This window comes from Euprymna scolopes, chromosome 24 (assembly GCF_053919585.1).
Source record: "Euprymna scolopes isolate OS-2025 chromosome 24, ASM5391958v1, whole genome shotgun sequence".
Lineage (NCBI taxonomy): Eukaryota > Metazoa > Mollusca > Cephalopoda > Sepiida > Sepiolidae > Euprymna > Euprymna scolopes.
The window spans coordinates 80,899,083-80,914,480 of NC_136505.1; the positions used below are offsets into that span (position 1 = coordinate 80,899,083).

General features: G+C 35.4%; 1 protein-coding gene across 3 annotated transcripts in view; it reads right to left on the minus strand.

Moving 5' to 3' along the window:
- Positions 1-15,398, minus strand: part of LOC145246794 (telomerase protein component 1-like) — a 715,591-nt gene that overhangs the window by 532,911 nt on the left and 167,282 nt on the right. For all 3 annotated transcript variants that reach the window (XM_080108593.1, XM_080108592.1, XM_080108594.1), the window contains one exon: positions 7,516-7,693. In XM_080108593.1, the coding sequence (XP_079964719.1) occupies positions 7,516-7,693 (178 nt within the window). The remainder of the gene's footprint in view (positions 1-7,515; positions 7,694-15,398) is intronic.

Here is a 15,398-nt window from a genome sequence, read left to right on the forward strand (position 1 = left end):
ATTAATATTTGCTGAGTGAAACTATAGTCAGAAAGAGAAGGAAGTATTGGTAATAATTCTTACCACAAAAAAGATTCCAATGTACACCACTTTACCTTGATCACAGTTCTTTTGTAGCATTATTTTTATCCACGAAAAGTATCCCAATCTGCAAAAATTGGCCACTATGCTGTTGGATTATGATTTCTCCATCCAATACTGGTCAAAGAATGCAATTGGACATACAGATGCTTTATTCAGACTCATGAATAAGAAAACCAAAGCGAAAAAATATTCAGTTATTTCATCATTATCTGTGAAACCAAAAATTATTTCAGTGCTCACATCAACTGTCAGAACACTGCCAATTATTCAACAAATTGTCAGTGATTTTCTGATTCCTATTCAAGAATTCAAGACAGTGTTGCACTTTCAATATACAAAATGACATGAAATATGCAAAGACAAACTTTCAACTTTTGTTCAGCACTCATCACTGTCTGAGATTAATGCTTTCTTTTTAGGGTTGTATTAAAATGACAAATTTGTGTATTAAAATAATTTCGTTTCGGACATTAGAGTATTAGTGAGATGAAAGCACTAGCACATGGTCACGTCTACTAGTCAAACAATTAGATGAGCAAAACTGTACAAAATGTCAATCAGCAGCAAAAGTCTGAGAGGAGCAAAACATTTTCTTGTCTATTCCGGATTCCCCTGGTCACATCTTTACATTGACTTTGCAGGAATTCTGGACAAGAACCAAATATTTCTTTGTAAATTATAGAACTACACAAAAACCGAATGCCCGTAATGGTAGTTCACTGGTTAAAGCCCTATTGACTAAGAAAACTATTCAGTAAACTGTATAAACTTTTTGCAAGAGAAATACACTAATGAAACAGAATTTCAATTACCATCAGTCACACTTTAAAACCAGGACAAAAATTCTTAAACAAAATAATAGATGTAATCTGGTGTTCACTTTTTGTTTTTTACTATTTCGCTATCAAAATAGTAAAAAACAAAAAGTGAACACCAGATTACATCTTATGCAAAAACAGAAATATTATTTATGACATCAGTGTGCAGTCTTCTATCTGGGTTTGACATGCAAATCAACTGTAACCCTCATATCTCACAAAATGTTACTTTTCCACTGGATATATTTTTGAACATATTTAAGTAACCTCAACAAAGCACTTCAGTCATGCAAAAGGAAACACCTAGGGCTCAACTAAAGATTTTATCTAGAGAGTCAATTCACAAATCAAACTGAAAATCTAATGCAAGTTAGGCTATAACAAAAACTTTAATAGCATAAAACTTAAAGATGTATATAGGAATATCTCTAGAAAATCTCTTTAAATGGAGATAACTTTGTATTTTAAAATTATCTCCCTTATTAAGAGCCATTTTGAAGCATGATTGATATGCCTATGGTGAGAGAGATGAAGCAGAATTATCTGCCCCTGCATAGAACAAACGATCAAAGCAAAAAGTGAAATTCAAAATGGAGGATACTACCAAAATTGGATTACCATGATTAATCTGCCCCATTTATAGTAATTTCTTCAAGAGATAAATAAATCATTTTATAGTTTTGAATTTCATAGAATCATTTTCATCCATTTATTTCTTCATAGTTGTGTCTCACCACTCACACATTCTTCAGAACATATATTTATATTGATTATATTTTATGCTTTCAAAGTCACACAAAAGAGCAAAAAGCTCAACAGTAAATATGTAAGGTAAGGTAAGTTTTTGTTTAGTGGCACATCAACCCTATAGGTCTTTCCATGCCATGAAATATGAAGAGAATATTCTTCATTTGAGGTTTTAGGTAATAGTTTGTTTTTAATTAAGATTAAGTATTTTTTAATGTTTCTTATTGTCAGTCTCTTTTCTAGTTTTTTTTTTTCAAATGAGTTCCAAAAGTTTCATTTTTTTTTAGAAAATCTAATATTTTATAGGGTGTTTCTTTTCCAAATATTGCTTTAAGGTTTTGTTCCTTGAAATATTTCACACGAATATTTTCATATTTTTTGCATTCCATTAATATGTGTTTAATGGTTAGTGGATGTTGACAGGTTCTACATTGAGGAATACCTTCTACTTTCATTAATGAATGACCAATTCGAATTCTGGTGAATATAGTGTCTAATTTTCGTATTGGTATTATGGCCCTATCTTGTCCAAAATTCAGTTGTATTTCTCTAAGTTTGTTGTTTAGTTGTTTGTTCCATAGTTTTTGCCATTTGATTTTTATGTAGGAGTTTATTTTGTTTTTCCTATCTGTGTATGGTATTTTTATGTTTGATGGGGGTCAGATTTGCTGCGTCTTCGGCCAGTTTGTCAGCTTCTGAATTTCCTTTTATGCCGACATGACTCGGTATTCATGCTAATATCATTGTTTTATTTCCCTTACTTGGTGTTGGTATATTTCCATAATTTCCAGGATGTACGGATGGTTTATGTTCCTTTTTTTCAATGCCATTAAGCTGGACATGGAGTCACTGAAGATAAGGAATTTGTTTTTGCTAGATTCCCGGACTAGTTCTAGAGCCATCTTAATAGTCTGTAGCTCTGCGGTATATATAGAGGTATCGTCCGGTAATCAGACTTGCTTGTGTTTGTTATGCATTTTTGCTGCTGCTCCTATCTTTCAGTTATTTTTGAGCCATCTGTATAGATGGTTTTGTATGTGGAGTATTTATCCCTAAGTTCTAGGAATTTGTTTCAATAGGTTTGATAGCTAGTCTGCTTTTTAGCTGTTTTAATAGTCATGTCAATATAAGGTTCTGTGATTGTCCATGGTGGAGTATTATTAATTGTGTAAGTCTGTATGTTTTTTGGTTCTTCGTATCCTTCTGTAATAGCCTTTTTAAGGCGATATCTCAGAGGTTTAATAGCTGTAGGTCTGCTGGTATAGAAATGTTCATACATTGATGTATATATTTTTTCATGAGCAGGATTTTCTGGTAGACTTTTAAGTTTCACCGTATATTGGAGCGAGAGTTTTTCCCATCTCAGGTGGAGGGGGAGTTCATTAGCTTCTATGTGCAGGCTTTGAATAGGTGATGTTCGAAAGGCTCCTAAACAGAGTCTGAGTGCTTGGTTTTGTATGGGCTTGAGTTTCTCTAGATATGATTTTCTTGCTCAGTTATATATAATGCAACCATAGTCCAACTTAGGTCTAATGAGTGCTCTATACAGTAGGAGCATGATTTCCCTGTCTGCTCTCCAGTTTGTGTGTGATATTATCTTTAGTATGTTTAATGCATTTTGGCATTTTTTGGGAGTGCTTCTCTATGTGGCTTGAAGTTAAATTTGTTATCCAGGATCATCTGCAGATATTTTGTTTGCTGTACCATTTGTATTGAATTGTTATTAATTTTTAATTGTGGGTTATGATGATATCCTCTTTTTTTTTTTGCAAAAGTGCATGCAAACTGTTTTGGTTTTTGAGAAGATAAACCCATTTTCATCAGCCCATTTTGTTAAGGCATTCCTGTAATTTTTTTTCTATTGTTAACATATTAGGAGATGAATAGATGATTGAAAAATCGTCTACAAAGAGGGATTTATCAATGTTTGTGGTCACTACTTTATCAATACTATTGATTTTCAGCAGGAAGAGTGTAACGGATATTATACTGTCCTGGGGCACTTCCATCTCCTGTTCATACACTTCAGATTTTTCTCCTCCGAGGCACACCCTAAAAGAACGATTCTTAAGGAAATTTTGTATGAATATTGGCATCCTTCCTCTGATTCTCAGGTTGTGCAGGTCCCTCATGATGCCGTATTTCCATGTGGTGTTGTATGCTTTTTCTAAATCAAAAAATACTGACACCACATGGTGGTTTCTGATAAGTCCATCTCTTATGTAAGATTCCATCCTAACCAACTGACCCATTGTGCTCCTTTTTTTTCTGTAGCCACATTGATGTTTGTCTAATATCTTGTTTTTTTTTCTAATATCCATACGAAGTGATAGTTTACCAGTCTCTCCATGGTCTTGCAGATACAGCTAGTTAGAGAGATAGGGCGGTAATTTTTTGGATTTGAGGGGTGTTTGTCAGGTTTTGGGATTGGTATGATTGTGGACTCTTGCCAAATGTTAGGTAAGTAACCCAAGAGTCAGGTATTATTGAAAATGTTTAAAAGAGTATTTAATGAAGTTTCTGGTAGTTGTTTCAAAAATTGGTAATGGATCTCATCTGGTCCCGTAGCAATATCTTTGCTTCTATCCAGAGCGCTTTTAAGTTCGGTTATTGTGAATGGTAAATTATATTTTTCTGTGTTGTTTGAGGTGAAATTCAGTTTTCCTTTTTCTGCTTCTATTTTGTAGTTTTGGAATGTTAAGCTGTGGTGTTTGAGTGAAGAGTTTTTGTTTAGTTGTTCAGCAAGTAAGTTTGCCATGTCCTTTTTTTCAGTGCATTTTTCACCATCAGGTTTTTTTAGGCGTATAGTGGGGTATTGGATTTGTTTCCCATTAATTTTCCTCACCATGTCTCATACTTTCTTGCTAGGTGTTTTATTATTCAACTTAGATACATAATCTTGCCATGTTTCCCGTTTGGCTTTTTTGGTTATTTGTCGTGCTTTTGCATGGGCTTGGCAGTAAATTTTTAAATTTGTTGTGGATGGATTTATTCTGAATTTTTTTAGGGCTTTTTTCCGTTTCTTGATTCTTTGCACTCTTTTGTGAACCATGGGTTATGTTTACTGTTTTTCTTTGAAGTTTTGGGGATTGTTTCTTCTGCTATTTTTATTAACTTTTGAGTGAACGTTGCTACTGGGTCAGGTTCCTGAAGTATTTCATTATTTATTTGTGTTTGGCAGAGATTTCTGAATGTGGACCAGTCAGCTATCATTAGTTGCCATTTTGATGCTCCGTTTCCCCAAAGATATCTGTGTGCATTGAAATCCCCCAGGATTAGGAATGGTGCAGGGAGCTGTTCAATTATTCTGTCTATTTGAGTTTTTTCTAGTTTATATTTTTGTGGAATGTAGATCGAGCAAATTGTGAGAGTTTGGTGTAAGGTAGCTCTTACTGCAACGGCTTGAAGTTCTGTATTTAGTTTGTGTTTTGGGGTATTGTTTTCTTTAATATAATGGTCGTACCGCCTATTGGTCTACGATCTATATGTGAAAGGTTGATTTTATTGTAGATTTCATAGTCTTTAAGAGAGAGTTAGGGTTTGGAGTCCTCCCTCACTAGAGTTTCCTGCAAACATACGACATCTGGGTCATATTCTTTAATTACTTTAACTCTTCATAGTTTGGTTTTAATCCTCTACAGTTCCATTGTAGAGCTGCTATGTTCAGAGTTTTTTTATTTTGTTCTGCTATTTTTATTTGTTTGACAGTATAGGTTTGTTTTGTCCCTCTGATGTTCCATTGTAGTATTTTGTTGGTCATTTGGAGTTGTGTTCTACTTCCATTGTCTGCAATCCTTCAAATCTATTTTCAGTTGGACTCCTTGTTCGGGATGTGGATTGGGATTTCTCTTTTCCTGTTTTTGTTTTGTTTTTGTCCGAAGAGATTTTTGGTTCTTTTCTTGTGATGTGTTTGATGGTTGCTCAGTTGTTTTTGTAGAAATGGTTTGTGATCTTGTTTCTTTTTTTTGGATCAGTAGTGTCTTTACTTCTGATTATTATTGGATTGGTTCCAGCTGTTGCACGATTCATTTTCCTCATTTCTTTTAGTAGTTCTTTCATTTCCTTTATTAATTTGCTTAAGACATCGAGTTTGTTGTCAGTTGTATCTGTTTCATATATGTGACCATTTTGATTGTCGATTGGAGTAGTTTCTTTTTTTGGTTGCATCTGCGTAGGTTTTAGTTTCAAACATTTTCCTGGCCTCTGGGTAGGATATGTTCTTTGTATGTTTTAGTTTGGTCACTTCTTTTTCTTTTTTCCATATTTCACAGTATCTAGAGCCAACGCGATGATTTCCAAGGCAGTTGGCACATTTGAAATCTTTTCTGCAGTCAATGTGTGGACCACTTTCCCCACATCTTCCACACACTGGTGATTGTGTGCACCGATCTTGATGGTGTCCAAACTTCTGGCATTAGAGTAGATTTGGGATGTAGGTTTCTACATTTATTTTCATATATCCAACTTTCACTTCTTTCGGTATGGTGTGGGAATCAAAAGTTAGTATGTATGTGTTGGTATTGATTTTCTCATTGTCTTTCTTGATTTGAACTCTATGAACATCTAACACATTCTGTTTCTGTAGGTTTGTCTTGATCTCCTCCAAAAGACAAAGTGAAAGTTCGTGATTTTTCACAACTCCTTTGCAGGTATTTAGAAGTGGATGTTTGTAGCATTTGATTTTAATATTTTCAAATATTTTTAGCTTCAATATTTTTTTGATTTGTTCTTCATCATAGGTCTTAATTAATAGGCTGCCATTAAATTTTTGTTTTTTTATAGATTTGGGCTTTATAGTTTTTAAATTTTTTTCAATTTTAAAGGGTGATAATTGGCTCAAAGGAGTTTCCTCTATTGATTTCATCATTATGTTGGAGAATTCCTCAGTTTTCTTGGCTCTTCTTCAGAGCTACTGATGTCAGAGACATCAGAGTGGGTTCTTTTTTTTGTGGTTGGGTGGTTTTGGGGGGGAATTAGCCATATTATGATTTTTTTTTCATCATCTTTGCTCCCCACCCGCAAAACCCATTTGCCCAGCCTCAACAGGAATACAAGGATGATATACTCGATTTTGGTGATATCATAATGAGCACCTGTCTTCCTTTGATGTTATTATGGGATATGTAGTAATTTTAAGGGGTTTGCAGCCATGTCATTGATATTTTCACTTTGTCAATTGACCCTCAGCCACTGCTTTCCATCGTATATTAGGGAGTAGGCGTTATTAGTGGGAAAGGGATAGATGTGTTGTATTAATAGTGGATTTTTGGAGTGGGCAATATATGGTGGGGCTTGGCGTGACTAGCCGTTTGTCCGTTTTCGTGGATCGGGTCCTTCCGACCGCCCGTCTAGCCTAGTAAGGACCAAAATGGTGTGTTGGGAAGTGGGGGTACTAAACCCTGACCTTCAAGTCCCTCAACCACCAGGATCCCATTCTAATGGTATTATGGGTTGCTACCTATGGCCAACAGGTAGTCCCATTCGGGGACTTCTACTCTCTGCAGGGGGGCAGTCTGCATATTCTGATGCCCTGCTGACAGGGTTTAGTGTGATTGATTGATAGGAAAAACTTTTAGCACTTCAAGTTGCCTTTTTTAAAAATTATTTCTAGATTATAGTTTGGTTGTTTTAATTACTTAGGTTAGTATGTTTTAATCTGGAAGCCAGTAGGGAAGTGGGAGGTTGGAGCGAAAAAAAAAAAAAGGATGGGGGAGAAAGGGGAGGGGGCTGTTGTTTTTGTTTTTGTAGAACATAATTAAGTTTTACAAAAGAGAATAGAAAACAAAAACAGAAAATTGATGTAGGTGCATTTCGTCTCAGCCAATAGAGAAAAACAGTTGGAAAGGGAAATGCACTAACTACTTACAGACCACGACCTGCCAAAACTTTTGGCTGCACTGCATAAACTCTGTGACTGTGTATTCAAACTGTAAATAATGACAGTCTTGCCTTTGATTGGTTCCAGGTTGTGAATGGTGGCAACTTTGATTGCAGTATTCAATGCTGCCCGATATGAATCCAAAGTACATTTTTTATAAGTAATTCTGAAAAAAAAATATTGTAGATTGAATTAGTAAAGCAAAGGTTTATTTAAATGAAGATGGGAATAAACATCATTACAAACATCAAGTAAATAAAGAAATTATAAGAAACTGGAATGTCATGCAATAAGATCTCAACAATTGTCTACAATTTTGAAAGAACTCTTGTTCAACAATAATGAAGCAATCTCTTCCTCACATGATTATGATCATCATTGCCTTCTAAATCAAGTTGATGTCCACACAATCAAATTATTTACAAAAATTCATAATTTTGGGGCTTAAAATTTTTTGCAATTAGTCATTCACAAAGTAAAACATTGCAAACACTTTGAATTTGGTACGCATCCATTTCTATCATGATGTAAGCTTATGGCATGGTCCCTGGCTTTGGTAAAGTCATTTTGCATGCTGATAACATCTTTTGCTATTGCTGAGAACCACACAAACATTTAATATAAATTGTGTATATAAATTATGTCATAGCGGAGGACGAAAATATGAAACATTGAAAACATACAGGAGTTATCAATTAAGGAGTGCTACCTAAAACATGAACAGAGTTTTGTAAATGAAAAATTAAGAAAAATCAAAATTTTATCACAAAACTTTTATATTTAGAATTTTATAAGAATATAAGTAGTTTTCATATCAACAAGCTGCACGTGCATGGCCCCCCCTCTTGTGCTGCATGTGAGATGACGTCACAAAAAATAAAGAAATGATGAATGTGAGATGACACCACAAAAAATAAAGAAATGATGAATGTGAGAAGTGTGATGGGCCAACATTGCCTTCACATTTTTGCCAAGTTTCAGAAAAATCTAATGGATCAAGCAAAAGTTATGGGGTAAAAAGTGTTGTTTTTTTTTTTGCAATTTTGGGGCATTTGTAACCCCTTTTGAGCCCCTGGGAATGCCGAATCCCAGTAAAAACGGAAAAACTATGCAGTTTCATGCCTTAAGACATGTATATTTGAATCCAGCACCATGGAAAACTACTATATAGGTATAGATATCAAGTTCTTGAGTAATATGAAAAAAGAGCTCCATATTTTTTTTAGCCCTAAAAGTTCTAGAAGGATGCGAACCAGAATTTTGCCAGGGTCACTCATACTGAATCTATATTTAAAAGAATAGCCTCCATATTTTGGCTAAGTTTCAGGAAAATCTAATGGATAGATCAAACGCTATGAGGCAAAAAGTGTCATTTTTTACCATTTGGGGGCATTTTTGACATCTTTTGGGCCTCTGGGGACGCCGAATCCCAGTGTAAATGAATAACGGTGCAGTGTCAGGCCTTAACACATGTATATTTGAGTTAAACACCATGAAAAACCACTATATAGTCAGACATATCAAGTTTTTGTTGAGAAATATGAAAAAGAGCCACAAAAGAAGCATTTTTAGCACAAAGTCCCCAGGTACGCGAACCAGAATTTTGCCAGGGACACCCATACTAGATTCATATTAAGAACAATGGGCTCCACATTTTGGCCATGTTTAAAAAAAATATAATGAATGAATCAAAATTTATGGGACAAAATATGTCATTTGTGGCCATTTTGGGGCATTTTTGACCTCTTTTGAGCCCCTGGGGGTGCAACGGTAATTTTTGTAAAAAATTTTTTTTTACTGTGCATATCTATTTAATGAAATACAATTTGTGGGAAAATTTCAGGAAAAACTAATTGACGGTTATCTGGCAATTCCGGGTGCACGGATGCACAGACGCCACTGAACACTTATAGGTCCCTCTCCGATAAATCGGGGGACCAATAAGTGTTCAGTTATACAAATTTGTGTTGAGTAAAAAATGTTAGTCACAAGTCAAAATGTTCATAGTGTAAATAATATACTTATGTAAGTAATATATGTATGTGAGTATTTGGCAGCATGGCATTGTGTATGCGTGTTGGTTTACTGTGTTCTTGTTAGTGCATGTATAGATGTGTGCAAGCTGATAGAAGTGTGTATGTGAATAACTGAAGATTCCTTTGCAACTTGCCTCCACCAAATGCATGATGAGGGGAGTGGAGTTCAATCTATGTTTTTGAGTCCTTAGTGGATAAATGTTAATTTTGTTTTTGTTTCTTAGAGATAAGTGTATTTTAATTTTTTTGTTTAATTTCTAATATTAATAACTACATTTTATTTCAGTACTTAATTTATATTTTTATCTCCTGATTGTTTTATTTAATGATAGCGTTTTCTCGTCATAAATGTTTATTATATATACCAAGTTGATCTTAAGGATAGCATACTCAACCATTTTATTTTTCTTTCAGACCCCCCCCCCACTCAATTTCTGTTTTTTTTTTGGGGGGGGGTCGGGTTTTTTTGGGTTTTTTTTTCATTTTATGTTGATTTTCTTATAACGACACTAGTTGAATTTCAGAAGCCCCCTCCCCCGCTGTTCTCTTATATCGCAATTTCTATAACGCCACTCGCAAAAATTCAGAAAGTGATCACGTTTTGTTTTAACGGTTAATTTAAAAAAAAAAAAAGTCTTTTGGGACGCTGATATTAAAACTAAGTCTTTTCAAATCAGTTTGCACTCTGAAGATGAATGCGTGTTCGAGATAAGTGTATTTTATTTTTTTTGTTTAATTTCTAATATTAATAACTACATTCTATTTCAGTACTTAATTTATATTTTTATCTCCTGATTGTTTTATTTAATGATAGCGTTTTCTCGTCATAAATGTTTATTATATCTACCATGTTGATTGTATTAACAGATTAGGAAATTGTATTCATTGTTATTTCGCGAGAGGGTAATCTATCACCATACGTTCCCTTTAAAAAACTCGCCAGTTGGACTTTTATTAAGTATAATACTTAATACATCTTTTTTTTTTAAAGGAGAGTAGAGAACGTTTTGTGGAAGCGTTGTCGGCAGCTCCCGTTACTCTCGCTTCTCTTTATTTGTCACTCAGTCCTCATTTTTTTAATGAGTGATTTTTCTGACAAAAGGAGAAGAAAAAGCTGTATTCTAGGTTGGCAGTATTTTGCGTGAACAGTCGGCAAAGATGGCGGAAATTTTCTGTTCTATGTCTATCCTTGTAGCCATGTCACTAGTAAGGGTGCTGGAGGTAAACGTTTTATCTGGGCTGACGTTATCCGCCTGATAATCAGGGACCCGAACCTTAGATTAACCACTAAGGAGGCTGTCCTATCAGCAGGTGCAAAGTACTGGGGCTGCTGTATTGCCATTTGGTGAATGGATTCTGGACCATGCAGTAGTCTCTGGTGGGGCCTCTCGATGCCATACTTGTGGGTAATTGTTACGGCTTTATCTTATCATTTGCTACAAATAATAAAAAAAAAATTCTTCATTTCTTTTTCTCTCTTTGTTTCCCCTCTATGTCCTGCTCTAAGCAAATCTGACGACCTAGTCCACAAACTCCAAAATTCCATCATGACAAGTTTCAATAAAAAATACACGATTAAACCCGGATCTGAAACTTCCAACATAGACCCCCACTACCATGTCTCCTTCTCCAACATCAGGGGTCTACGTTCTAACCTTCCAGAGGTTGAAGCCCAATTACAGGAGACTACATCAGACCTTTTATTTTTAAGTGAAACTGTAATTGGACAGACTATTTCCCTAAATGAGTTCGTAATTAAAGGATACTCTAACCTAACTTCCAAAACTGACCCCCAAGATCGTCATGGGCATGGAATATGTGCCTATATAAAAGATGGCTTTCCATGTGGTAGGGACATCTCCAGAGAAGATCCTAACTTACCCTATATGTGCTTCTGAGTAGCACTAGCTCACACTACAGCATTTATATTTACTCTCTATCGCCCCCATAACAGCGGAGTTACTATCTTTAAAAGCATATCTGAGAAAATTGACCAAGTTCTATCAACATATCCTTCAGCTAACATTCACGTATGTGGAGACTTCAATGTTCACAATGTGGAATGGTTGACCCACTCAAACAAGACCGATGATGAGGGGAGATTCTGTCATGATTTCTCCATTGCTTATGATCTCACTCAGATTGTTCATGAACCCACCCGTGTGCCCGACAATGACGGCCAGTATGCAAGTCTCATAGACCTTTTTCTCACAACTTGCCCTGAACTATGTTCAGTTTCTGTTCTGTCTCCCCTTGGATCTTCCGACCACTCAGTTGTATCAATTAAGATAAAAATGAAATGTAATAAGTCCTCAGACGTACCTCTCCATCGTACAGTATATCGATACACTATGGCTGACTGGGATAGTTTCCGTACATTTATATCGGATCTTTCTCTGCGTTCCATGTTTAAAAAGGATGTGTCGTCTATAGTATCAGACCTGACAGAATGGTTAATTGTAGGTATAGACAATTTCATACCCTCGAAAAAGTTCCAGCAAAAACCTAACAGCCAGCCATGGTTTTCTCCTGAATGTGCTGCTGCTATTGCGCACAGAAATCACTTTTTCCACTGCTTCCAATGTAATAGATGTATGGAAACTAAAGCCGCTTTCAGGACTGCCAGTAACCATTGTAAGAAAGTAATAAAGAATGCAAGAGAGTTGTATGCTCAGTCCGTCAAGTCCATAGTAGCTGAGCAGCGGCTTGGTTCCCACCAGTTTTGGACAATTGCAAACAGAATCTTGAACAGAAGCGTGTGCTCCATCCCAACTATCATCAATGGACCTGAGTTAATCTCGTCAGCATCAGACAAAGCCAAACTCTTTGCCAAGAACTTTGCAGCTAATTCTACCCTTTGTGACCAAGGCCGCCAACCCCCAATATTTCCTCCTATATCAGAAAACACTATGTGATATACAAATATCTGTATGTGATGTTGCCAAGCTAATCAAAAACCTTGATTCCAGTAAAGCTACCGGCCCTGACGATATTCCAATTATAGTACTCAAAAAACTTCAACCAGAACTAGCAACAATACTTACAAAACTGTTTAAACGTTGTCTTAAGGAGAATTGCTTCCCATCACCCTGGAAAATCTCATCAGTATGCCCTGTATTTAAGAATTCAGGTGATCGGTCATCCCCCTCTCAGTACAGACCAATAAGTCTCCTGTGCGTCATGAATAAGTTGCTGGAATCTGTGTTAAATAGAGAAGTAATCAACCATCTCGGCAAAAATAACCTTCTTAGTGACACAATATGGTTTCCGTTCTGCTAGATCTACAGCAGATGTGCTTACAGTTATATCTCATAGGATTAGCGAATCTCTCGACAGAGGCAACCTTTCTAGGGCAATTGCTCTTGAAATATCAAAGGCCTTTGATAGGGTATGGCATAAAGGTTTACTTCATAAGATCTCCAGCCATGGTATAGCTGGAAATGTCTTCTCAATTATTAAATCATTTCTTTCTGATAGGTTCATAAGAGTAGTAGTTGATGGGCAAAAATCACAAGCTCACAGTATAAATGCTGGAGTCCCTCAGGGGTCGATCCTGGGTCCAACTCTTTTCCTGATCTACATTAATGATCTTCCAGATCACATCCTTATATCATTCGTAGACATTTTTGCTGATGACACTACTATCTATGGTAGCACATCTAAGACAATAAACGACCAAGTTCTCTCTGATTCTCTCTCCTCTGATCTTGACCACATTGTACAATGGGGAAAGGAATGGCTGGTTACTTTTAATGCATCTAAAACCAAGCTTCTATCTTTACATCATCAACGTTCTGATCCCCATCTGGCATCAATTGAAATGAATGGCTCTCGTCTTGGGGAGGCCTCAAGATTTGACAGGCTTCTGGGCTTGACCTTTACTCCTGATCTTAAATGGAATACGTACATCAAATCCGTTGCCAAGACCGCTGGAAAAATGGTCGGATCCTTCTATTGATCCAGTAGATATCTCACTGCTGATGCAATTCTCTATCTATATAAGAGCCAGATACGTCCAAGGATGGAGTACTGTTGCCACATATGGGCAGGAGCTGCTAGAAAAGACTTGTCCTGCCTTGATAGAGTTCAAAATAGACTTCGTGGCCTGGTGGGAGATCTCCTTTTCTCTTCGCTGCAACCTCTATCTCACAGAAGAGATGTTGCGAGTTTGTCTCTGCTTTATCATTATTTTCATGGAAAGTGTTCAATTGAGCTTCAATCTATGGTCCCCCCCCTCGCCAAACTTTCACAAGAAACACTCGTCTAGCTGAAAACACTATCAATAATTTCCTCCCCACTCGTTATCTGTGCCTAAACCTTAACGTAGATTCCATGAACAAAGCTTCTTTCTTAGAACTGCACGCCTGTGGAATTGTCTTCCGTTTTCCTGCTTTCCAGCTTTCTATAATATGGTTGTCTTCAAATCCAACGTGAACAAGTTTCTGATGAGCCGTTCCACCTAAGTTAACAAATTTACCGAACTTCTATTACTATCGATTACTATATTGTCCTTTTGACTACTCTACACTCTTTAACCATTATCCTTGAGTGGCCTATCGGCCTTGATAAGTGGTGACGTACTATGTAAAAAAAAAAAAACTTACTTGCCTTTGAAATTGAAGAAAAGAGAAAATCCAAACAAATCAGAAAAAGAAAGAAGGTAGCAATTAGAACCATTTGCTTTTTAGTAACTAATCTATAATTTGTTTTGTCTTTTTTTATAAAAATGGACATTTGTTTGTTGTCATAGACCTTTATTTTTCCTAGATTGTTTGGGAATTTGTGAGGGAATTGATGGTTGAATAGATTTTCAAGCTTGGATTAAAACATCCTTTTAAAACAAGAAGAGCCTGTAAATCCGCAGCAAAACCTCGTTATTGTAGCCATATTGTTTGCAAGACCCGTCAGTCTTAAATGCATTCTATTTAATGTTGAATATTCTGTTAATTATTATAGAAAATATGAGTAATATGTTTTTTGTTTTTTCATATTCAGAGACTTGAATTCTATCTTATATATATGTGTGTATTTTTACTATGAATACAGCACAGTTAAAAAACCCAATAAATCTATCTTTAATGAAAAAGTAGGCTAGATTTGTTCCTAAATGTGAAATAGAAGAAACTATTCCATGTTTTTATCCTGTATTGGTATAGATTACCTAATAATCCTTGTTGCCTTACAAGTTGAATACCAGTATGAATCTGCCAATACAACAAAAATAAGAAACATTAATGGGTCATTCATTATGGCCGACAATGCTAGATTAAATTCAGAAAAAGGTTATATATAAAGAAACTACTATCTGCAAATGGATTTGATGACTACATTTGATATTGTTGTGTTATAAAATACATTTATAATAGTAAAGCGAGTTAATGAAAATTTTATTACTCTTTCCTTAATTGTTATCAGCTATTTTAGATTATGAAAGTGTTCACCATCTCATTTTGCTAAAATTTAAATATTAGAAATCCTCAAGGTTACCAACATGGAAAAAAATATGTAAATTGTTTTTTTGGGTTTTTTTTTTTTGTTGTTCAATTATAATCATCTGTCAAATTGAAATGAAATCAAAATATGAACATATTCAGCTGAAACTGTTAGCAATAAATACAATATGAAAGGCAAATTGTATGGATTCATAACAGGGAAGAAAGAAACAGTTTAAATAAAAACAACAAAAGCTATCTCAACGAAAAAATGATGTGCACATATATACATATATGTGTGCGTGATGTGTATATATATATATATATATATATATATATATATATATATATATATATGAGGTGCCTTCGATAAGTTTCCAGACTTTTTTGTACAGGCATTTAA